Source organism: Phlebotomus argentipes, unplaced genomic scaffold (assembly GCF_947086385.1).
Source record: "Phlebotomus argentipes unplaced genomic scaffold, Phlebotomus argentipes genome assembly contig_6, whole genome shotgun sequence".
NCBI lineage: Eukaryota > Metazoa > Arthropoda > Insecta > Diptera > Psychodidae > Phlebotomus > Phlebotomus argentipes.
Genome location: NW_026776145.1, coordinates 3734896 through 3761229, shown reverse-complemented (window position 1 = coordinate 3761229; position 26334 = coordinate 3734896). Strand labels below are relative to the sequence as shown.

At 44.4% G+C, this 26334-nt stretch overlaps 1 protein-coding gene across 1 annotated transcript in view; it reads right to left on the bottom strand.

The window, feature by feature from the left end:
• The window catches only part of LOC132257735 (uncharacterized), a 50438-nt gene that overhangs the window by 1284 nt on the left and 22820 nt on the right, over positions 1 to 26334 (bottom strand). The window contains exons 3-13 of the mRNA XM_059754764.1: positions 23390 to 23467; positions 22965 to 23154; positions 10473 to 10687; positions 8688 to 10408; positions 8410 to 8627; positions 7841 to 8043; positions 7734 to 7777; positions 4121 to 5093; positions 3444 to 4034; positions 756 to 3386; positions 20 to 696 (exon numbers count right to left, since the gene is read on the bottom strand). Of these exons, the coding sequence (XP_059610747.1) occupies positions 20 to 696; positions 756 to 3386; positions 3444 to 4034; positions 4121 to 5093; positions 7734 to 7777; positions 7841 to 8043; positions 8410 to 8627; positions 8688 to 10408; positions 10473 to 10687; positions 22965 to 23154; positions 23390 to 23467 (7541 nt within the window). The remainder of the gene's footprint in view (positions 1 to 19; positions 697 to 755; positions 3387 to 3443; positions 4035 to 4120; positions 5094 to 7733; positions 7778 to 7840; positions 8044 to 8409; positions 8628 to 8687; positions 10409 to 10472; positions 10688 to 22964; positions 23155 to 23389; positions 23468 to 26334) is intronic.

The following is a 26334-nucleotide window of genomic DNA, read 5'->3' as shown; positions in this document are numbered from 1 at the left end:
AACTTAAGAATGTGATTACCTGATGCCTGGCTTCACTTTCCCCGCCGCGATGTTCTGAACTCCCAGAAGTTTAGCATTCACCATGGCTTGAGCCGGCGCCACAGCCTTTCCAGCACTTGTGGCTGTTGCCGTGGCCTTCTGGGCCAGCAATTTCTGCCCACCCTCACTTGCTGCCGTCGCCGTGGCGACTTTCACGCGCCCCTGTGAGGCCGTGGTTGTCACCGGCGCAGCAACAACACGCTGTGGAGTCGCCACGGAGATGATATTCCTCGCTGGCGACACCACGGCATACTGCGCAATGTGAGATCCGGGTGCTCCAGCCAACTGGATGAGATTCGTCTGGCCCGCCTTGGCGCCAGCCACCCGAATGGGACCGCCAATGCCTTGCTTCTGCAGCAGACTCTCCAGCGAGATTAGCTGACCGCTCTGGTTCGTGAGCACCTTCAAAGGACTCGCCCCACTGGCGGCTGGACGCACAGTAGCCACCGTGGTGGGCTTCCGGGCTATCGTCTGAGTCACAGCCGCAGACACCAGAGTCGTGGAGGCTGTTGTCACCACAGGTACTGACTTGTCTCCAGCGGATACTTGACTGGTCTGAGTGGTGGGAACCTTCTGCTGAATCTGCAGCATCGGATGTTGCTTGATGATGAGTGATTGCTGTCTCCCAGCAGTTGAGCTCTGTTGAAGATTCTGACTCTGAAAGGGAGACAATTAAGGTCAAATTTTTACATCACAGTTAAACTATAAAAACCTACCTTGAGTTGCTGCTGGCGGAGTGTGTTGAAGAGATTCTGCTGCTGCTGCGGCGTCAGATTCGACGTCGTCACTGTTTGCATCTTAGCCCCATTGGCCGCTCCCCCTGTCTGCTGAATCTGGATTATCTGCGGATTGATGAGACTGCTGCCAGGCATCGTGGACGTATTGGTGCCCGTCGTCACCGGCACTGTGCTCGTGACGATCTTCACGATACTCCCCGGGCCACTCTGAGCTTGATTCGCCGCCACGATGATAGACTTGAGTTGCTGCTGAGTAGCCTGACTCCCGCTGCCACTCACCACAACAGCGTTCTGCACCAGACGCTTCTGTTGCTGCTGCTGCGCAATGATGTTCTGCAGAATCTGCTTCTGTTGCGTGGTCGTCAGCTGTTGCTGACTCTTTACAATGCTCCCGGGTGGCGTCACGATGCCACTGACAACACTCAAGCCACTCTTCTGCTGCAACGTGGGTGTCTTTCCCGCAGTAGACACCACTGTGGGCGTCTTCTGCTGATGAAGGGAGATCACAGCTGGATTTATGAGGCTCTTCGTGCCAATGGTGGTCGCCACGCGAATTGCATTCTTCCCCAACAGTGACGAGCTCGCTGTGCTTGTGAGTGCCGGCGGAATGGAGCTCTTCACCAGCTTCGGATTCACTCCTGATGCCGAAGTTGCCGGCAGGGAACTAATCACTTTGGCTAGCGTGGGCTCGCCGCTGGCATTCGTCAGATTGAAGGGGATTATGTAGCTTTGGCCACTGGCAGAGGACTGGGTGAGGAGCGGTGGAGCGCCCTTGCTGGGACTCTGTATCAGAATTGGTGGCTTTCCTGGCGCCTTCTTCACCCGAGCCGCCACATTCGGACTCTGAGAACGATTTTGCTGGTTCACCAGAACGGAATGTGTAGCAGAGTTGGCCAGCAAGGATGTCAGGGGACGCGAAGAGGCACTTCCATGGGTGGTGGTGGCCACAGACACATGCACTGTCTGAATGCCACTCGAAGTGGACACCTTGACGGAAGTTGTGGGCGACGGAGCACCAAGAGAGGCTTTCTGGACGAGTCCAGGAACACTTTGGAGGGACTTGTTGATTAGAACTGGTGTTGTGTGCGCCTCTAGGCTCGCCTCCACGTCAATGTGCTCAATCTGATTCTTCTCCGTGGCCAAAGGAGGAATGCTCTTGATCGGCACCAGCTCAGCCTTCACCACAGAACGATGAGGGGAGATTTTGTTAAGCAGTGGCGGCGGAGTCTGAACCACTGGCAGCTGATTCGTTGTGTTGGACTGAATTGTGCTCAAAGCCGGCAATTGTTGACTCTTGCCCACAATCGACGGCAGCCCTGATAACTTCTGCGGTGACTTTATGATCTTCCCAGCCGCAACAACAACCGACGTCTGTGCCATCACGCCTCCCGTCGATATGGACTTCAGCACGTTCACATGACTGTTGGTCGGTGGGCTCTTGCCGGACACAATTCGGCTGCTGGGCTTCAGTTTGGTCCTGCTAGGCACCTTCTTTGGCTTCGACATCCCCTGCTGCTGCTGATGCAGCCGGTCAAATTCATCCTCCGAGCGATCACGATGCAGATAAATCCAGATTTTACGCTTCGAGTCGAACCTCACGCACGGATCGTGCTCTGTATGCATGCGATCTAGAGCACCGCTCACAATGGTCTGCAGAACATTGTCCTGCGCCGAGGGGTTCAGGTACTGACTACTCTTAAGCAGCTCACAGATGTCCGCCCGCGTGCCTTCGCCATTCGGCAGGCGTGCCGTGGCGTCGCGCACCAGCGTGAGGATTGTAACAAAGTTGGGTCGATCCCTGGTCAACATGTTGTGCAGCCTGGCCTTGCTCACGCCCGGCACTTGCGTGTAGATTCCCTTCACGGGACCCACCACACTCTCGTACCCGTGCATCCTGTAAGTGAACGCCATGTGTGGATTGTCGAAACGATGTCTCTCCTGTCGCCTGAACTCCTCAATCTCATCCTCGGAGGCCTTCTGCACTGTCCACGCGGTGGGGCAGCGCGGCGGCGGCGGAGACACGGGCTTCTCGGGTGGCATTAAGCCACTACTGAATTCCTCTCCATCACTGAAGCTCGAACTGCGAGTCTTCTCCAACTTTGGTGGGTTCGGCCGCGTCCCCATCTCATGCTTCCGACTGAGCCAATAGGCACACAGCGGAATGAGGTGCTGATCTGTGTCCCTTCCCGCGCCGATCCACTGATAAATGTCCAGGTTGACTTTGTACTCGAGGTAGGGCACGTAGTCTTCTGGCTGGTCAACAAACTCTCCCGCCAGAAAGTGAATCACCGATGGCAACTGCGTCAGCCAGTTGTCGCACAGAGAGAACCAGTCATTGAGTGGTGTGATAGGATTCCCCAGCCAAGTCGCAATTTTCCGCTGAAGATTGTCCATTGCCATTCTGTGATCAGGAGTGGCGCAGAAAATGTCACGAATTAGCGAGAGGAAGCACGCATGAGTCTCCTGCATCAGCTCTGGTGAGCAATTTGCCTCATCCGTGATATCATTGAGGATGTCAATGTGATCGGAGGCGTCCAAGTCCACAGGCAAGTGCATCATATCGATTCCCTCAAGATCGCTGAATGTTGCCGGCTTTACCTTGTCAAACACCTGCAAACAGAACGCGATAAGCACGCAACTCAACAGATATTTTCCCATTATCTCTACCTGTGAATGATTTCCTGGTGAATCCTCGCCAACTTGAGTCTCCTCAATCTTGATTATGTCACGAATATCCACATCGTCTTCCTCCTCTTCCTCCTCCAACTTCACATGAATCATTGAATTTGTGGGAACAATGCTTCCATTGGCAGCTGTTACCTTCTTCTTCACCCCACTGGCTCCGCTTGGAGAAACGCTGTTTGCTCTCTTCTTCACCACGAGCTTCTTCCTCTCGACACCCGGAATCTTCACAGCAGACTCCGAGCTGGGCGTTGGCGAAAGGTACAGTTCTGGCTCAATCTTCACCAGAGGATCCTCCTCACTTTTCGCTGTCATCAGCAGCGACGGAGATTTGTAGAGAGTCGATGTCGTTTGTGGCTGCTGCGGTGGCTTTGTGACATTGCCTGTGGTCTGTATTTGTATACTTGGGATGGGGGCAGCCGCGATGTCCTGCTTCAGCTTCGCCAGGGCGCTCTTCTTCGCGCCCAGAGTCACTTTTCCACTATTTGGCGTCAATCTTCGATATCCCACAGAAAGTTGGGTCCTCGCGTAGATATCTTTCAGCTTCACCTCACTCACATCGAGTTCCGGATGCTCCTGCAATAGACAGAAAGACAAATACTTCAGCTTCTGGGCAGAAAAATACGCAATAAAAGTGATAAAATGTCATCCGAACAACTCACTGCTTCCCGAAGTTTCCTCTTCTTGTGCTGATACAGCATCGTTCTGTAGGAATCTTCGGTGGGTGGCACCACGTTCAGCGGAACTCCGGGATTCTCTGCCGAGGCAAATCGCTGCGTGAAAGTGCTGATAATCTTCACCTCGGCACAGGGACTCGTGGGTCCTGGATTCAGAGCGAGATTGCGCTTCTTCCGCGCGATTGAGGGCGCCGCAGAAGCGCCCATGTCGGGGAATCCCTCGTCGTCCGATAGAGGGATGCCCATTTCTTTGGCCGTGCTGGAGATTTCCTGATAAAAGCGCTTCTTTGCCCTCACGGCGGCTGCCACATTGACAGCCTTAGCCACGTGATTCGCGGACTCCGCAGCGCGCTTCAGGGAGGCTCCCGGAGGCGAATCGTACGCCAGTCGCAAAAGCCTCTCGCGCGACATCACGCTCGCCTTGGCTATCCGGCTGATCCTCTCGCACTCCTGATAGCGCTGCTCGCGGCGCTGTGATCTCAGAATACTGTTGCGGTACTTGACAATGTCAGGCCGATAGTTTCCCTCCTCAAGGTTCCTCTGGAAGTCCACGAGGGGCGACGATCCGAAGCGAAATGTCTCCCGATTGAAGATCATCTGCAGCGTGATGTCTTTCTCGTGCTCATCGTTCCCCGGGAACTTGGGCAAGAAGTTGTCCACGAGGTACGTGCGCATATCATTGGTCAGTGTGTTCCACATCTTGTCCGAGAAGAACTCATTGAAGATGCTCTTGCTCTCGCAGAGACCCTTGGGCAGGTTCAGTCGCTGCTTGGCGATCGTGGCCGCCTCGAGGGGCTCACCCACGTCGTCCACGCTCTCCTCCGACCGTCCCGTTGTCGAGCTGGCCGACGTGTTGCGGGATTCCGTGGAGTTCTGCGAGCATTCAGAATCCGTGTCCATCTCCATAGTCCACTGCGCTGTGTACGTGCACTCCCCGATGTCCTCAGATGGCCGCAAACTGCAAGAAATGTGCCCAAATTAGTTCCCAAAAGCCCTGCCGGGAGATCCTCGAGCGCCTTGTTTGGCCACACTCACCATCTTTGAGGTTATGTTCAGCCCCGAGGGAGTCTCGGTAAACACTTGGAAGCCAGAGAAACAGCCCCCGCGCACTTCGCCGCCGCAGCAACGCTCTGGACTCGTGATGGAGTGCAAATCAATAGAGAATGCCTTATATAACCAGCGAGTGGGAATCGTGCGAGACTGCAGAGGCCAGGCTTCTTTCTCCTCTCACAGGTTCCAATCCTCAAACGTCAATCGCGATACCAAGTCAAACATCCACGATATGCGGTGTATTTATAGACCTGCCGTCGATTGCAGTGGCCCCAGCACCCCGAGAAGATGCCACCGAGTCGCTCAAGCTATCGCATTTGCTGCTCCCTTGTCGTATTCTGCGAAAACTTTCCATTAATTCGCACGAAGACTTTTTTTGCTGGTCGGGCCAAGCACTCTTTGCACCCTCATTTGTGCACCTTTGCCTACATATTCTGCACTCGCGACCACGGCGAACGGCACTAGCAACTCTCCGTTTATCACTCGGGAGTACTTTTCGCGCACAATTTCCACTTCTCAGCCAGTTTTTCACGCGTTTTCCACAAAGTGCAATTTTTAGTGCTTTTCCAAACGTCAAATAGTGACCGACTTGGGCGACATCTGCGATCGACCGAACCAACGCCGATTGTTTTCGGGGTTATGTGCGAATGGCGTGAAATTTACAAATGTTGTGAAAGAAATGAAATTTTGCAGTAAATTTCGCTTAGGCATTGAAGTAGGGAAGGGAATGAAAAAATGACGACTTTTCATGGCAAAAATTGTAAGAATTAGAACTGCGTATTCTAATTTTGCTGGATTGATTATTATAAATATTAAAGAGTGAAATTTTGAGAAAATAATATAATGTTTCATCAGTGTTTCATATGCATTCAAATTTACTCAAATGAAACAAGTGTTTCGGTTGAGTTTCACAAACATTGATGCATGATAAACAATTATGATTAAAACATTAGCAATTGCAAAATAAAACCTTCGGAAAATGAATAATTGTTATTCTCCCTGAGTTCGCATTTAAAAAAAAAACCAATAGTGAATAGAATTCTCATATAATCTCTTTGTGTGAGAGGCAGAAATATAAAATTCTGATTGTGTGAATCTTCCTCGTGAAGCATATGCTGCATTCACCATCTTAAAATAAGAACTCTTTCAACAGCATTTTCAAAAGGTCCACCGAATAATTCGCATATGAAGAAATGGCAGAGTGCAATAGAGAAACGAAATAAAACACACTTTGTACTATTTTAGAAGAAATATTCTACTTTTGGTCGATATTTTATTAATATTTCCAAACTACACAACAACTTAGTAAATTTTTCTTGATCCTTGAAACACGCTAAATTGATGATAAAAGGTCAATTATTGTCTTCTTTCTCTTTCAAATTTCCTTTCGAATCAATTTCCATGTCAAAATAATCAAACACAGGAGGTGTTAGGCATTTGCAATCTCACAATTTCAACGCGTGTTATTTTATCTTAAAATTATCTTGCAATTTAAACTTGGAGTACAAGATAAGAAAGATGAAATGATGAAAACAGTTCAAGAATGTGATGTGATTTTGTGTTATGTGATAAAAAGTTCACATTATTATTCTAAATCGTCTTTTAAATAGACTTGTTAAAAGACAACAAGAATTCATTATATGTAGTATATTTTATCTCTTGCAGAGATGATAAAATTTATTCTTCACTTGTTTTCCTACGTTCTAGAAAATGTTCTTGTGTCATATAGATTGCAAAATGAAATGCTCTCATTATTTTGATATGATTCCTGGAGAGATTTTAGTGATATATGCAGTAACAAGGAGAGGCAATTCATGAGGAAAAGCTTCAGCCTGAGACGGAAGACAGAGCGAATGTTGCAGTGTGACTTAAGGATAAGGATCAAAATAAATAAATACGCACAAGTATTTTCTGTATAATTTTGAAATGGCACTAAAATTATATATTAAGGAGTTTGTGGAATGTCTTCCTCTCGCACATGCTGGAAAGTTTCCCTCAAGAATTTCCCTCTCAATGGGGGAAAATCTTGTATTTACATGGATATTCATCTTCTATTTTTTGCTTTTTTTCAATATTTCTATCTAAAAATGTTGTATAATGTACAATTTTCTTCATTCGATATATAATTTCCTCTTTACAACTGGAAATTCTGCAAGAGTTTCAAGAACACCCATTCGCATTCCTTCCTTTCATCCCTACCAATTTTTTTTTTTAATATCTTCTTCGTCGTTTTTTTTTTCTTAAAATTAACAAAATAGAATAATATTTATTCATATATCCCATTAAAAGGCAACAATATATAATTTGATGTGTGTTCCGCTTGGGGGAGAGATAGTTTCTTCCACTTTTTCTTAAGATTTCTTTCGCCTGGAAAGGATCTGGGATGATGTGTCTGAGAAGAATCCTTAAAATTACAAAACAACTTTCTCAAGAGCCTTAAGAATTAAGAAGCTTTTAAATTGCCGATGGTGTTTTCTATATAAACTGCGACACGTAGCACTTGGTCAGGACGCCAGTGTCCAGATTCCTCCAGCATCTCACCAAATGCTATTCAAGATTGGGTGAATGCCTGGTTGAAATTCGGGGATAAAGCTGCAAAGTGAGAAAGGAATTAATTAGTAGAGGCTCTAATCAGGAACTCGGTGGTAAACTTACTCCAAGGAGATTCCGAGGAACGTAACCCTCCTTTCCAGTGCTGTCCTTTGCCCACCACCATTCCCTCTCGGCATCGTCTCCCTTTCGCAGAATCGTCAGGCGATCGTTGATGCAGAACGTCAGCTCATCGGCCTGCTGGGCATCGTATGAGAAGACAGCGGAAACTTCGCCGCTGTTGAGGATTCCTAGTTTTTCCTGAATGCCTATTAAAAGAAAAGAGAGAGAGAGAGAAATTAAGTTTCCACTCATGAATTTTCTGCTTCTCAAATCCTCAAATAATGCAAATATCAAACAAATCAATTGCAAACTTCCTCAAGAGATTCACTGTTAAACTTGGAATCATTTGTCTGGAAGACCGTGTTAGAACTTTCAGAAAATCTTCCCAACTTTATATTAGATTCACATAATTTTCTACAATATGTTGGAAAAGTTTATTTAGCTTTCTGGCGCGCTTATGAAATTCACAATGAAATTTCAAATGAACGAAATGTTACTCAATCTTTTATGGATTTTTTTTAGTAAAAAGAAAGCAGTCTTAAAATTGCAAGATGTAAGAAATTTATACTCACTGTAGAGATATTCAGAGCAGCCGTCGAATCCTTCCTCGTCCTCTTCGCACTTCTCAGCCGGAGTTTCGTGGTCTGAGAGTGTGGCGGCAAACAGACATGCTCCAGATTCCACCAGGAATTTCACCATGGCCAAGTTGTTGCAACTGGCGGCACAGTGCAGTGGGGTCCAGCCATCACTATCCTGAGCATTCACGTCGCATCCATATTCCACCAAGAATCTGAAAGTGAAGAGAATATTAGAGTCCGAACTTTTGCCTGGTCACCGTCGAGAAACTTACTTGACAATCTCCAAGTGTCCAGCACAGATTGCATTGTGGAGCGCCGTTATGCCCTCGTCATTGGCGGCACTGGGATTTGTGACTTGCATCGCCGTCTTCCGCACCAACTCGAGCTCCCCTTCCAGACTGGCGTCGAGGAGCAGAGCCAGTGGGTCGAAGCTCACCCTGCGTGCTAGCTTGGCTTTGCCACCGCCCTCTCCTGAGGAAATGCTGCGGGTCCTGCGCGGCACTATGTCGCTTTCCGAGGATGTCACCGTGTCGTCGGCTGAGGAGCCCGTGGACTTGTCCGTCTCGTCCAGTGATCCGTTTGGCGTCGCGGGTTCCTCGGGGGATGGTTTTGGCGGGGCGACTGGTGGGGAGGACTGCGGGGGATCGCTCTTGTCCTTTAGCTCCGCCGTGGCCACTTCAGGGAAGAGGAAGGCCGGAGGCATCTCGATGCGCCGCGAGGTGTACTGCACGGGCTTGATACCAGAGCTGGACCGCAGCTTCGGCTGCTCGTGGATGGGCTGCTTCTTGATCGTGAGGGGCTTCGGCTTGATGGGCAGATTGTCTGAGAGCCCCATGGGCGGCGGCAGCACAGGCGACGAGGAGTCGCTGCTGCTGCTGGCCGGCTCCGTGACCGGCGGCTTGTTGATCATGCTCACGATCGTGGGTGCCGAAGTGGTCGGGGATGTAGCCGCGGCTGAGGTACTGGGTGAGTCCGTGTCTGACTGGGGTGGGGATTTGTTGGGCTTGGGAGGCAGAGCTGGTCTCACCTTGTCCGCCTCACTTGCTACACTCACGGGAATGCCGCTCGCGTGATTTACACTGGGCGCCACCATTTGTACTTTGGGATTGTGGGCGACAATCTTAGGGATCATGGTCGTGGGTGCGACGCTACTGATGGGCTTTCGCGGTGGCACGACCAGATTCCCACTCGGGATCTGATGCAGTGACTTGGGCTTCGGTGTGGGCTTGTCCTCCTTCTTCTGGACGCTCTTCGCCATCTCTCCCGCCTTCTCACTATCACATTCGTTCGTTTTCGATACACTTCCATTCGACGTCACGGTAGTCGTGGTCGTTGTTGCCGCCGCCGCAGAAACCGCCGACGGCGCCGATGATGGGGTTTTGGCGCCAAAGGGAGTTCCGAACTTGGTGTTGTACGGCAGAGTCTGATATTTGGGATCATTCTTCTTCGCGGCAAAGTCCGTCACCGTCAGGTCCTCATCGGCATCCTTCATCTTCGCGGCCAGTTGTCTCTTCTGCCTGGCCAGCTTACTCTCATCACTCTCAGCGTACGCCACGTGATTCACGATGCTCGCCTGGCTCGAGTTCTGACTCATCTGCTTCAGAGCGGCCAGGTCATGGATGAGATGGTGTGCAGGCTTCGTGATCGGGGCAGCGCTCTTTTGGGGCGTGTGTACGTACGGCTCAACGGCGGCCACGTTATTAGCCCTCGGGGCCACCCTCTGCGAGGGGTACACATTGCTGGAGGGCCTCACAGTGGCTGTTGTGCCATTCTGAAGTGGCTGCGTGGCCGCCGGCGGCGTCAGCTGGGGTGGCGACGGTGATGGATGCTGGGCTGCTTGAAGGAGCAAATTGGACGCTTTCTTGCGCTGCAGTCGGCTCTGCAACTCCAGTATTCTCTGGTCCACGGAGCGCAGTTCCGCCTGACGCTGCTGAAGAGCCTCTCTCTGTAGATGAAGTCGTGCATCTTGCTGCAGGGACAGCTGATTGCGATACTAAAGAGCGAGACAATTAGTGTCACACTCTCTTCAACAGGTAATTAGACACTTTGTCACTCACCATCAATTCCCGACGCAGTTTGTCAAGCTCACGAGCCGCTGCGGATTGCTGCTGGTTGCCACCGGGGGCTCCGCCCGGTATCAAGTTGAGTGGGCCGCGCCGATCCCGCCTCAAGTCCTCCAGCTGCCTCGTAAGAGCCTCCACCTTTGCCACAGCCAAACTCAGCTCCTTCTCTTTCTCGCTGAACAGCGCCCTAATGGAGTCCAGATCATTGCCTGCAAGGATACAAGTGAGTTTCTTAATTTCCTTCGCCTCCGCATCTCACCAACCAATCAGGGAGAAGTGCCGTGGAGTGGAGAAGTTCAAATTGTCCTCAGTCGCATCATTAATCACGGATTACGACCTCTTATCAACCCCTATCGTTGCCATTTCTCTCCTAACGACACATAAATAAATTATTAAATTCTCGTGGTCACGTCCCAGCCCAAGAATTCATCTCGCCCTTTCACACAGTATCTACGACTCCCAAGTGTTTTTAGGCTGACTTCATAAATCTCAAGTTTCATGTGTGCTTTCTACTCTCTCTGCGCCACTTCTTTATCATTTATTTGTGACTCTTTGCCCTGGGTGAGTACAATGAGAGTACGTTATTATCCACCGGAGATGCGCAAAAAGGAGTGTCATTCACGATTATAGCCTTGGCATTTAAGTACATCCAGCAAATGGATTATTTTCTATTAAACATATAGAAGATTTCTCTCTGAAGTTCTTGTGAATGGACTAATTATATTTCTTGGAATTCTCTTGGGGATCAGTATCTACAAACAAGAGATTTCCAAACCTGTAAATCTAATTATCAAATTAACAAGAAACCATGAAAGCTCACTTTCACTATTCTAGGAAAACTCTCCTGGAAGTTTGAAGTATGAGAAAGGAAAGAGGATCGTTTAAAGTAATTGAATTAGAAAGTTAACCAGGTGAAAACTTGCAAAAGTCGCCCTATTTGCATCAAACACCATCAACATGAAAATTTCATCCCAAAAGCTAAAAAAAGGTTAGGGTGAAAATATTCATCAAGTAAATGAATGCAATGAATGAGAACAGCTTTTTTACGCTGCGAGTGAGTCTATGAATGGCGAAATTCATTAGTGAGCGAATGAAATGCCCTTGATAATGCACTCATTTCATGATTGCAGTTTTCAACGCCCGCAGGGAGAAGCCAGTGGAAAATACATGAGATGCTGAATCAGAAACCGCAGTGTCTTGACTTCATCGATTCAATTCACTTGAGTGGCAAATTGTGCCACATTCTGATTACCCAACCAGCCACACTGATGGGATCTCGTGAGTGGGAGGGAGGCGCAAAGAAGCTGCACGGAGGGATAAAATTATCACACGCTTGAGACAATTTGCTCTTCAATATTCATATCACTGCGGGGGTGTGGATATGCTCAAGACGCCGGAGCCGTCGATGAAGAGAGATTAAATGCCGGATCGGATGCACATCAGGGAGAAAAGACGGTGTCTGAGGTGATGCAGAACTCACGGGTATCGCTAGAAAGGGCATATGATCGTGAAAATAAGCCGGAAGGATGGATTGCAGTATTCAAATCACGAAATAGCGCACATGGAATTGAATTTCAATTTTCAAGGTGTGAAGACCGTCAAGCGAACTGAATTCAATAGCACGAAATTCAGCCACAAAAAGTATTTCTTGCGGTTTGCACGTTTTCATTGGCTTATTGCGGGAATCGCCATGATTTTCCGGATGGAAATGGCTTCGCGTGAAAGCTACACAAAGGCATCCACTAATAAGGTCGTCAACATATCCTTGGGCTATTGCTATACGAATTAGCACGTGAAGCATCTGCACTTTTGTGCAGTTGAGTATCTCATTTATCCTTTGAGCGCCACCTAAATAATACAAAGAGCTCTTAATTAAATTTTAAACTTCACGAGAGAGGGTAATTAAAAACATGTAAATAATAAATCAAGCGAAGTAACGAACATTGTGAAGCATTAAAAGCACTGCGTGAGAAAATTTTAACAGCTGAATGTCACTGACGTTTCCCATGAAGAGCATCTAAAAATTGTCCAAAGACCGCATGCTTCTGACTTCTCAATGAAATATTCAAGTCAATTGGAAACTAAAATGTTTGCGTGTCGTTCACATTCAATTCTCTTTCTCTCTCTCTGTTCTCAATAAAGGACATTTTTTCATTGTGCCACTTTTAGAACTTTCCACCGACAATGTGTACAATTTTAAATAATTAAGTAGGGTGGAAATGTTCCTCCGCTTTTCCTCTTGAACTCTCACACATGTGGTGAAAAAGTAATCAATAAAAATGCCCCCTGAATGAGACGCTCAACTGCAAAGCAGACAAACTTTCCCACATATGCGAGCTTTCCTCAAGTACCTGCCTTACAGAAGCTTCTCTGATGACTGGAATTCCTTTTTTCCACTTGCGGTTGACATTAAATTCCGTCAAGGAATTTCAGAGCAGAAGAAAAATGGAGCGAAAGCAAAGACGTAATTCAATCATAACTCGTTGATGGGATAATGTTTTCCTTCTCGAGGTAATTTAATTACTTTTACGTCACCAGAAGGAATACACGAAAGAATTAAAATGATTTTTTTTGCTGAAACACATTCTGTTTGGTAGAATGAAGAGAAGAAACAATACAACGTTAAGGAATCTCTATTCTTTAATCTGCATTTGTGGGGAGAATACTTAAAGTTTATTCCACGATTTTGCTTTTAGGTGTTTTCCTTCTGTTTGTTCAGAGCGGAAAGTAGAGAATGGAGGAAATTTTCTAACTATAGTTCTAAGAGAAATTGCCTCTTATCCCGACTCTGTGTGATTTTAATTCAAATGAGTGTACATGGCAAGTTTTAAGAAAAGCTCCTCTTTGAAACTTTTTCGATTACATCAAAGTTGGAGGATTTCGCTCAAAATATCCATTTGATCCTAATGAATTTTGTTTTGGTGCCAGAAAGGGACAATTGTTCTATCCGACAACTTTTCAATAGGATTCGCGAATTTCGAGAGAAAGAGAGGAAAAAAATAGGAAAAAGATTCGCTTGTGTCTTAACTTCATTTCAGTTGAGGTGCTGCTAAAATTTTAATATTAATTTTCAGCTAGTGCAGAGGATTTGAGTTTCCTTCATGAACACCGTGCGAAAATGTCCTTTCAGGTCTTCTTTCATGTCAGCAAAAACACCGCAGGTCGACTGTATTTATACTGCACTTAATCGAAAAAGTTGCAACTGTTAACTGCAAAACTTTTTCCAACGCGACAATTTTCTCTCCTGTGACAGTTTTCTCAGCTAGTTTTTTTCTCACATCATTGGAGTCATTAAAAAGTTATCACCATGAAGAGAGTGTTTAATCGCTATGATGATGTATTTGTTCATTCTTTTTCATCAGAATATGATTTCAGCATTTCAAAGCTTATTTCATCCGATTAAATGGAAAGGAAAACAAACAACTTGATTTACATATATTTAAATTCACGAAGCCAGTCCATTCTACATCATCTCTTCCCCTGTGTTTTCATCGGCATGATCCGAGTATCTTTAAAACAACGTCTATCGAGAAAACTTGTGGGAGAATTGTAAATTCGTAGAAGAAAAACAGTGGAAATTTCTCAGGCAATGTATTCTTCGCCAAAGTGTAAGGAGAATTTACTATAATTCATCGATGGCAGAATCCATTCAAGGGGATTGAAACACGAGAGAGATTGTCGCTTCGTCAGCAGGATAAAAGTTCTATTCATTTTTAAAATCCACCACAAGTCTCTCGTGGATTTCATTCTTTTCCACCGCTTTTCTTCTCCGGGAAATTTATCCCATTGATCGGGTGTGTGTCTCTTCCAATTTTCCTCGTGCTACACATTTCACGGGCGCCCCAGAGCTTTTCGGAACTGTGACACACAATCCCAATTTTTGCGAAGTCAATACACAAGTACTCAAATCCAATTTGGAGTGTTGCAGTAATTTTGCCTCCCAAAAATTGGATGAGACGTTTAGGAGAAGATCTTCCGCAAATTGACGTAGTTTTCTGCCAAATAATTTGTATATTTTGACGAGAAATGTTTGTCAACAATGTGCTCAACAGTGTGATTCATTGGCCATTGTTCGTCTCGAGTGATTTCCCATTGGGAAGTGACCGAGGATGGGAAGAGAGTTGAGCACAAAAGTGCAAACTTTCGGAGTATTATTGAAATTTTAATTGAATTGAGGGATTTCAGCATTTCAAAAGCACTCGCCAGCATCTCTCCACCCCGGTGAGAAACAATGGGATTGTGAGCGCTGGTCAAAAGTTTGTTCAATCTTTGCCGAGTGAATGGGTTTTTTGATGGGTAGCAACACTCACGAAATGCATAATAACTAATTTGTTCCATTGGCACGTTCGTCCTCTCTTCCTTTTTGTCTGCCATTCCCTTCATATTGAATCTCGCCCGAGCGCCACCCGCAATATATTGCTCCATTTGCTCATGCGAATCTCACCCCCTTGACCTTTGACATATAAGAAACTCCCCATCTTCGTCGCATTTGATTCACTCAGTGTGTGCTCCACGAGAGGAGAAATTTCCTCTCCTAGTCCAGAGAGCTTTCGACGTGGAGAGACGGAGAAAAAAGCTCTCAAGACTTGTTGGATGAAATTCATATTCCATAATAATGAGTTTCGTGACTTTTTCGCCCAGCATCTACACTTTCACGCTCGACATTTGTCCCATTCTGCCGCACACATAATGAGACAATAAAACCCTCATAATTAGTTGACACTAAAATTCCATGTGATACTCTCTCGAACAGTATGTCTCGGAGTTTATCTCGCCTGTGGGGTGCCTTCTGAATCCCACCCAGGCAGATTTCACGCATGGAATCCACTTGATGGATATTAACACATAAAATTGACGATAAGTCGAGATTAGCAGTAAATGCACTTATTGTCCTCGAAAGATTTTATTAATATATCTCTGGCTCCACAAATGTCTTCTTCCCAGCCAAAGCTTATGGCATTTGATGGGCCAAATGAGTCTTCAAGAGATAATTCCCCATATATTTCATACTTTCGTGTTGCCCATCATCGATAAATCTCCTATGGCGATGGTCGTCTGTAATTCGGGAATGAGTGAGTAACATTCGATAAACGGCTCATTTCATTGGAGAACTGCATGGAAATGCTGATAAAATTACACTTGGAATATCCTGCCAGAGACACGCGGGGCGATATTGTGGGGATGCGATGAACATGAAAAGGGTGGCGGTTGACGATCGTGTGGGGAAGAAACAATGCCCATTTTGGCACTCCATTCAGTTTCAATCAAATGTGCGCGCGGAAGAGATAGCAATTTAGGAGGATGCGACAAGGAGATACTTAAAAGGGTGCTTGTACTGTCTCTAAGGCGATTATTAATTTGATGAATGAGGAACTCGAGTTGCCCGCCTTTTAGCCTGCTCCAGCTGTGATTAAGTCATATCGGAAACGGTTAATGTAATTAGAGTTGAATAACAAAGGACGAGGGACTCTGCAAATTTATTCAGTATCCACCCACTCTTATTGCCAGTTCTCATCCAATAAATGGCACTCCACCAGACGAGTACAAATATTGCGAATTTCCACGCGCCACGCGTCTGCATATCGAACTGTATTTTTGCCCACTCATTTATTATACTATTGGCTGGGCTTTGGTAAATATATTTTCAATTAGTTTTAAATAAACTACATAAACTAATGTTTGTATCATTTTCATTTTGTTGTCCCATTAGCAAATTTGTGATGTTAATTAATTTTATAAATTCAAAATGTTATTTTTGTCTGTCTGAAAAACTGATTTTAATTAGTTTTCTAAACTGAATTGGACAACAGACCGTGACAATGTTTTCCATCCAATGTAGAAAGAACTCATGTGTGATATTTATAGTGAGATTTTCTGTTTTTTTTAGTCAGTTCCATAATTCAAATAAATCTACACTGATGAAAACATTGTTTTGTGTATGAATTTCGGCGAGTTTCGTAATCTATGTATCATTCCAAGCGTAAATAGTAGTATTTTGAAAACAATGAAATTATTCCAGCATAATAGAATTGACAGAATATGAACGTCTGCCAATGTAGACGAGCACATTCTCTATCTGCATGAGAAAAGTTTCTCGAGATATTTCCAATAAGAGATCTCCACTCGAGAATATTGTAATTTTCATACCAACTGCGGAGAAAGTTCTATGAAAATTTGATGCATTTTCCAAATTGGAATTCCAATACGGCGAGTTTAAAGTAGTTTATAAATTGACAACCTGACATCTTCACTATGCAATGCTGTGTGTTTAAGTGCAATATGAGTCAAAAAGCTATTCAAATGTCGGAAACTTTGCTCCACTTCGCCCAATATCGCATTATAAAATATGAAAAGCTTCTGCAATAAGTAATTTCCATTTCCGCGTTGTATTGTGCGACAAAAACGTTTCCCCAGAAAAATGAAAATCGATTAATTTCCGTTCCTTTCCGTCGAAAAATACTAGTACAAATGAAACGAGGGTGGTGGCGTCGACCTATGACTTATGACTCTTCCTTTAATCGAATTAGTGAATGACAAAAAGGGCGCGAGGCTGGGATTTTTCCACTCCCTCCCGCCCTCACCTGTATTTCCTGCGGATGGGTGGACGGAGAAGGGAAATTGTGAGGAAGTTGTTAAATTTAAATAACTTCTCGCAGGTGTGGGTAGATCATATTCTTTAGGAATCCCTCGCAATTGAGAATTTCCCACGCTCTCGCTCACTTTCCCAATGAGGCGGCACATAACTTTGCATTCGCCGGGGAGAATACTCTAAATGTTCTTTAATGGGGGCCTGCTTTGGAGGCAAACATGGGGGATGAAATGTCCGTGGGTTGGTGAGAAAAGTTGTGTGTGTGTGTGTGTGTGATGGTTTGTTTTGAAGGAAAAAGCGACGTCAGGCAGGAAATTGGCAACATTTGCCGATTCTTCCGATGAACTTTCAATAGGAAATTACAAGGGGATTCCAACTCGCCCGCCTGAAATTGCCTCTGAACTTTTAACTTAAGCATAGTACGCATAATTGCCCCAAAGTATGACATTTTTTATGTCCACCGACAAAATCTCACTTTTACGTCTCCCAGCGAGAGAAAAATAATAAGATAACAAATCTCTCGAGGGATGGACGTGAGGAACTTTTATTTTTCATTTGCCACAATTTTTCCCTGGTGCTGTCACCCTTCTCTGTCTCCCATGCGATTAACGATGATTTAAAAATTACCTTCTCTCCCCCCTTTCTGCACATTCCCGGTGGAAAATATGTTCTTTCCTCGAGTCATTTCACCTGAAAAGTTAACCCTCGTCGACTCGATTTCCCCGCGAGACGAGATAAAAGTGATAGAAGGAAGATTAATGTTTGAAAGTTCAGTGAATCGAGAGGGAAAATAGAGAGATAGACTGATGGTCAGTGATTTGTGGCAGTTGAGATATTGAGAGATTGATCCATGTAGGAGAGCCTAAAGACCAGTTTCAATTTAATTTGCTCCTCGGCAAAAGAGCTTCGTCTTTAAGATTTTAGTGGAGTATTTTAAATTGCAAATTGAACAACTGTTTATCTCCGTTTATGAATCGATATTCCTCTTGGGGTTTTATCAAATTATGCTCGCCTTTAAGATGACACCCTGGAGATATTTAACCACAACCATTCCACCGTGAATTTCTCCCAAAGTATGTATAAGTGAAATTAATGCATATGACAATCTCATCAGAACCCACTACCCATCATCATTACGTTGATATCGCGATGTCACTTCCGACATGTGTGTATGTGTGAAAATTGAATTCTCAAGTATTGAGGAGCAAAAAGTCATCATAAAGATATTAACCCGTTTCAATCATTGAAAAGCAGAGTGGAACATATTCCACTCTACTCCTCAAACCCGTCATCAGGGCGTTGAAGAGTGAAGCTCAAACACACACAAATACATTCTGTAAAAATACGGAAAATTTCCCACAACTCATGTATTTTCCATTACCCTGGAGGGTGGGTATCGATAGATGGCGGGGAGGCGAAAAAAAGGCCGAAGAATTTGCAGTAGAAGGATTTTGAAGTCTTGCGTGGCCTCCAAAGTCGATGAAGCGAAGAAGCTCCTTGAAGAGGAAATTATTAAGTGTTTTACTGGCTTTTCCTCCACACAGTCAGTATCTCTTTTCCCCCACACGCTGGCCGACACTCTGACAACAAATCACATTAATCCCGATTGGTTGAGGGTGGCTGGCTTGAGCGGCTCTGAGAGAGAGCAAAAGACTACAATATTTCCACCTTCTTCACCGTCCGTCCCGGATAAAAGTGTCCAAGGATGGAAAATGGAAGTCACAATTTCACCCCTATTGTCATCAAGGAGGACACATTGGACATAAATTGACCTCCCATTCCGCCCACATTCTTTCTCTAAACTTCTCCACCGACTCAACTCCCCCGATACCCTCTTCCGATGGACACCACGGTCGATATACTGGAGGTGAATGGGAAATTTCCCATGGAGGACGTAGAATAATCACGCTGGCCTTGTTGCTGCACCCACGAAGGAGGCGAGTGGATTTATTCCTTGTCACAGAGAGCGTTTGTATGGGAAGCGCGTCTGTGATGGGAATTTTCTTCGTTACTGAATTTAATTCAATCAAAGACACGAGCTCGCCTTGATGAAATCGACCGCACTGCAAATTTACTGGTGCGCCCGAAGGAAAGAGCGGGCGATGGCAAAATTTCAATGAGGAACATCAACAGGGTGAGATGTGACAGAGAATCGAGGGTGGCTAATTGAATATTTAGCGGTACACTTCACCGTTCCCACCACTCGGTGCATATTTCGCAAGCTCTTGCAGCTGTAATGTTGGAAATTTATGCTAAACCCTGGCAAAAGAGCTAGTTAGTCGCCCTCTTGCTGTTTTCAAGTTTCTTTCCGCCGCACCGAAGAGACTATCTCACCGCAAGACAGTGTCTGCTGACATAGCTGATGCGATGAAGATTTAGTGAAATCCATCCAGGAGAAAATTGTCATATTTCCGCCTTCCACCCACGCGCATCGCAAGACAAGCACGATGCACCCAAATGTAATTGTTAATAAAGTTCCACTGGCGCTGTGGCGTGTTGTATTTCCCTTTTTCATCTATTTGCAATTCAAATGGAGCGCAATGAGGAATTATTTCACGATACTCTCTGCCTTTTTGGATCAAAATTATCCCGAGACTCTGGCTACACACACTCAAATTGCCTTATTCAAGGAACAATTGCATGGTATTTCTCATCATTCTGCAATCTCCACATCTCATTCTTGAGCTCTGTTATTATTCTCTTGAGCCGGAGGGGTTGTCATACAGGAAAGAAATTGTTGCCAATCTTCAAGAAAAAATTCAATTTTATCGTCTTGTGATAGTAGATTGAATCTTCAATGTCAAAGAGTGCAATTTCAGAAGCAGAATTTTGAGTAACTATTTTAAACTGTGCAAAAGACTTGGACAGATAAAAAATGTATTTTATTTGGAAAAATGAAATGGGTTCATATAAGATTCTGCGAAATCATTCCAGTTCGCCGGAAATATAAAATTCTTTTTTTTTATTTACATGAAGAAAGCAATACTATTTTGCAGTCAATCATATAAATATAATTACACCTTTTGTTCCTTCTGCGAAACCCCGAAACGAAATAGAGGAGTAGAGAATGTAATGTTGCTTAGGATGGAAGAAAGAATTCTCGCAATAAAAGAGATACTATATATGTGCATGTACATAAAATGATCATTTTTGATTGATTCCAGCGTGGAGGATAAGGCCGAGAAATTATGGAAATGAGCAAGAGAATGTAGGCAGAGATTATTTCAATATTCTAAGCGACTTTTTCAGCTACATAAAACAATAAGCTGATTGGTTGTTCGTCCTCGGCAGCGCACATATTTTGAGATTTAGTCAAAAGTATCGATTTGATACAAGAGCAATCAAGCAAGTCTGAGTCGTTTTCAATCTTTAATGAACTGTCCTCTCCTATCTACATCTCCTTCGTCCCATCTTGAGCCAATTTAAAATTCCTCGGAAATTTATGTTGACAATCTCATCGGAGTTTGCTTCTAGAATTCTAGAGGCTTCATTAATTTAAGGGCGAACTTTACATTATTAATTTAAGTCAATTTCGCCGAGAGAAATTACCCACTGACGGTTAGTTTTAAAGTTACTTGACCACACAGGAACACTCGGAAATTAATCCTCAGTTGGAGAGTCAGGAGTGATTAGAAAAGTCCTCAAGTTGCTTTCTTCGTTAGTTGGACTATGTGAAGAAGTTGCCTCGTGGAGAGGTGTTTATGTTAGTACTTGTTGAGTTTTTTCCGGTGTGAAGCTTTGCAAATTGTTGCCTAAGTTGGTCTTCCCATGCGATGGTCTCTTGCGCTGCTGACAATCTCCGTCGCTCTGAAGGAAGTTTCACCTTGTTGGCCGATTAAATTAATTTATGCCACGTCGTAACACTTTCACCCTCCGTGTTTGTCACCCTCCCTAAAGATTATTAATCTTAATGAATGCAATTTAACTTTGGAACAATTGTCACCATACCCATTTGAGGATTACACACCAGCCCAGTCATTAATTCTCCCCATCAAGCAGAAGCCAAGTCAGTGGATTTGGGGTGGATTTTCGAGATGCCCACATTCCAATGAGGTCTTCTTCTGACCAAGAAGTCAAATTGCAGCCACTCGAGATTGCAATTAGGAAGGAGTCCGTTGAAAGAAATGAAAGGAACTCTCAATCGGCCGCAGACTTTTTAACTTCTCCACCATTCAATCCACAATGGATTTCCGTTTTCCCTTGTTCACTTCCTTCCACACATTCAGCCTCTGCATCTGGGCTAGATGAATGGAGGCTCTTTCATCTGAGAATCAAACAATAAAGTGCCTCCCGGAGAGTGGTCGGAAATGTTCTTTCGCGGCGCAATTTGACATTTTCCCGACTTCGCTCTTTCTTCTCTGCACTTCTTATGGCAGGAAGCCAATGGCAGAGAAGAAGCTAATTATTGTATTTTACCATTTTGACAAATCACCACACTTATTATCTCCGTTCTTCGTCACGCGGACATCTTCTCAAGTCGCGAAATTATCTCGCAATTTGGCAATGACGAATTTTTTCCCACACACTCTCATTCGCAGTCGCTCCGGTGCGCTGAGATTTATGTTGAAGAGGAAGAGTGTGACTGGCAAAAAGTCCTCGATGTTGGATATTGACCCCAAAAATAGCCGCGAGAAGGAAGAGAGACACAAAACCCACCTTGAACGTCTTTTTTGCTAAATCCCCGTGTGACATGTTAATGATTAAAGATCTCTAGTGAAGAGACCCATCAATTGGTCATCGACCACGGCTAAATCTCCTGAGTATGACTTCATTCACAGTCAATCGCATGCAGGGTAAATATGAGATTCTGCCATTGTTTGAAATTCAATTTGGCTTACAATTTGTGTTAAATGTCTGAGAGATTGTTTGGAGAAGTGAAATGGTTTGTTTTGCTGAGTTATCTCAATTTGCATTTCAATTAAATATGCCAGAAATTCTTCTCACCGTCAAGAATTTTTCTACCCTTTTCATTCCCTTATTTCTAACCCCAAAGAGTTCTCTGGGGCGTGGCAAAGGGGTGCAAAAGGGTGAAGTGGGAGAGGTAATTAAATATTACTCGTGAATTCTTGGGAAATGCGGTGCAGGTGATATGCAAGTTTGTCCCGGAAAAACCATAGAGGGAACAAGAGACTCGTGTTGGAAAATCCGCAAGAATGTTGAAAACTTGCTTATTTACTCACATGTAAAAGTTGCAGGGAAATTAATTAAAAATTTGCACGGAAAATTCCTCTAAGGCATTGATGAAATACTTTTCTCTACTCTCAGGGAAGAGAAATTCGTGAATCTGGATCCGTACACAGACAGTATGATGATCGATTGAGGTTCTCCATATAGCACACAATGGGGAGAATTTTCACCTTAGGGCCAAATGACGGAAAATTGAACCCACACTCTCATACATTCATCCCCAAAAGAAATCTTCAGCATCACGATCGTCTCCATGCAATCTCGAGCAATTACCAAATTTTCTCCTCCCCTTTTCGCCCCTCCGATGATTTTGATTGCTCCCGTACCGTCTTGACAATAAATTGTCGACATTAGACATTTTGTCAATTTATTGGCCCCAATAGCCCCGGGCCTTCCGACTTCACAATACAAATGTTTTACAAGAGAAATCATTGATTTCTCGCAGCACTTTCAGAGATTATGCCACACATCTTCCATCTTGTGTGTGACATTTTCCGCTTGTTCGGCGCTGTCTCTCGAACCTCAATCACTTGATTGCCACTGGGGAAAAAAGCGTCTTGTAAAATTGTCTCTACTAATGACACTTTTGGCGCGACAATGTCATCTAAAATGCTCTTAAGGTCGTGAATTTGTCGCACGCGATTTCCGCAACTTGAGGAACACCTCGGGCCATACGTGCACAGGTGAGAAAAGAAGTGAAGAAAACTTACTCAGTGTCACATTGTAGGTCTTCTGAAGATCCACTTGTCCACGCAGCGCTCGCAGGCGTCTCAGCTTGGATTCCTGCGCCTCCACGCGTTCCCTGAGCCGCCGCAGGCGTTCACCTTCAGCAGCGGCGGCGGCTCCACGAGCTTCTTGTGCCTTCAGGAAGCGCAATCGCTGCTCCTTAGCGGCGAGAAGCTGCAAACAAGATCAACATCATCATCCATACCTCATTGATCCATCACGAGTCAAGGACAGATTGGATAAGTCGCACGCCCAAGAATGTCTCGCTACTTAGAGCGCATTTTTTGCATAGCTATTAATTACGGCCTGAAATGCCGGGGTAGCAGGGGAGACGCAAGGACGCAGAGGGAGAAAAAACATGCAAGAAAATGGGTTGAATACTGTGTTAAATGTTATGTGTGCAATTAACCTGGTGCTGGGAATCGATCTGCTGCTGTTGTCTCAACGCCATTGCCCTAAGCTCGGCAGCGGTTGGCCTTCCCGGCACCTGCAACGAAGAGACATAACATGCAATTTATTAATTTTAATTATGTTATTCTCCAGTGCAAGCAGCACATATTTGTGCACAAGAACTTAATTCCTGCACGGAGGGTTCGGGAGTCATGGAGAGATGGTTTGATAATGAGATGAGTTCCTCAGGTATTTGGCACAATGCAGCGTCTCCGCAGACATCATGTCAGAGATTATTTCAAGCTTTGCACACTATCACATGACGTCCATGCTATTGAAATGATTTACTTTGCATCGCAACCGCAAAAAATATGCCACGAATTCAACTGAGAATCTAATTGAATCACAAGGAGAAAATTTAGTGCTGCAGAGAAGCCACAAAATCCTCAAAGTTATGGAATTTCACATGAATGTCCCTGGAGACGTCACAAGTCACATCACAGAAGGAGCAAATTATGATGGATAACACCGCAATTTACTTCCACGGCAGCTCGCACACACATAAAAGAAGGATTTCAGTGGCAATCCTTTTTGGCGGGAATTTATGCTACCAAGGATTATCTTGGGGAAATATTTCACTGAATCCTCGGGGATTTACAACCCCCAGGAAGAGAGGCAGACAGAAAAATGCCGTGGAGGCGATGAAAAAACTCTTTTTGTCTCGCCGACATGTCTTAAAAACAGGAAAAATTTATTACTACCCTGCGTGAAATCAATCAAAAGAGTGAGACACAATCCGGAAATCTTAAGTGAAATTTGTCTCTCGATAACTTCTCTTTCAATCACGATGTCCATTGCTGGTCAAGGTAATCAATCAAGACCCGATTTTGGGGTCAAATACAAGTACTTAAAGTCATGTCGAATTCGCTAAAGTGATTGATTGTGTCTCAGAAAAAGTTAATTCGACTAAATTAACAATGCAGACTTTGTGTGAATTTTCCCAAGTGATCTAAAATAAGGGCAGTAAGATTACTATATGTATTTTGATTTTCTTTACAGTTTGAAAAAAAGCAGTTATCCGTGGAATGGAAAAGTTGGTGGAGAAAAGTTTGCTAATTACTCTTAATACGGGAAGATTACACTTCAATGTTTAATAAAAACAAAGCGTATTCTTTGAAAATCCTTTCAGCTGATTTACTGAAATGCTTTCCGAAATTAACATTAGAATTCACATGAAAACTAAGATAATATTTATGGAAAATATTCCAGTTTCCCAAATATCTTCAGTGAGGAATGGGAATCGGTGATCTGTCCTATGCATACACCGGAAGTGTGCACAATTTCCACTGCCATATGGATGTGGCAGTGACAGCACCGTGAAAAGGTAAATTGTATTCTAAAAGAGTTCTCTCCTCTCCGGCGCATTTCACTGCAGGAGGTGTATTACAAAGTTTATACATATGAACCGTCGGACAGAATTGCGCCATTGAATTGGGACTTTTCTAACAATGATGAAAACTCAAAATGCTACCAAAGCCGGGATCTAATTGCGGAGAATTGCTGAAAGAGACATTCTAGCTTGAAAATGTCAATTAATTGTAGCATGAGAGAGGAAATTTTCGCTGTAATATCTATGCTTGTGTGTATCTTTCACCGAAACTTTCTCCCTCGCAGCGCTCATATTGCTAACATTGGGAAATTAGCTTAAAATTTTCAGCAAAACCTTCCGTAAGTTGGACGATTAAGTTCTTCAGCAGTTGAAGAGGGAAAGTAATAATTTCACTTGAGTTCCATTTCTGACAAACAATTAAGTGGAATGTCTGCTCGTCGGGCGCTTTCCACCGTTTATCCAATATCATGTCTAGCTGCGCGAATAATTTTGAAATATCTTGTGCAGCACATAATAAGCTTTAGAAAGGAACTTTTGCTGCACTCGCAAACTTCCTTAAGAACATGGTCTTTGAAGACTTTTATCTCTTCTTGCCCGAGTGCCTTGGATGCTTCTGAAGCAAATTTAACAAAAATCAATTATTATGTCGTTCTCTTCAGTTTGCATGTTTCGCACTGAGAAAATTACACATGTGAAAAGACAACATACAAGATTGAATTCCGGGACTTGAAATTTCATATGGCATGTAAATCACAATCCTTTAAGTCCATTTCGTAGACAAATCGCCTTACACAATTCCACAATCGATTTCCATTTCCGTCTTTAAGCACGAGAAAATGTGTTTTGAGAAAGGATTTGAGAGGTCAATGCCATGTTTGTCTCAATTACACTATACAATCCAGAGTATTGAAAAGCTCGACGTCGTCAATTCGCCGAGGAGGATCGCACAATAGAGCGGGAATTGTTTGCTGTGTGCCGAGAAATTTATTTGGGGAGTAATTTTGTGAAATAAGGATTTAAGAGGGTGAAAGAGTGAAGAAGTTTCCCACGCAGCGCATTTGACAAATTGACTAAACGAGTCCCAATTGTGTCCAAGTGGATTGAAATGTAAATCCATGTGAGGGGACGTGAGACGGCGGGGGGCATATTTAAACTGCGGAGTGTTGCTTGTGGAAGCTTTACAAGCGCACAAAAGGCGAATAATGCGGAGAACGAGGCAGAGCAAAAAGAGTTGGATGGAAATTTGTAATGCTGGGTGGAAGACGAGGAATATCACTCAACAATAATGTACTACATATACCATTTTGTACGTGGAAAATCCCGATTATGCTAATTTTCTCACGCCAATACACAATTTTCCGCCTCGAGCACGAGAGCTTCGATGTGTGTCGAAAGTATGCAGCATATTCTTTGTCTCATCCACTCATGAGAGCAGGATTTGCCATCTCTGCCAAAGGAAAGTGATCATGAAGTGGGTGAAAGCTGCGAGAAATTCAATCTATGAGACAGACAGAAAACATCCCTAATGTGCGCAATTTAATTCTCTCATTGCGCACAGTCTTTGCGATGCAATA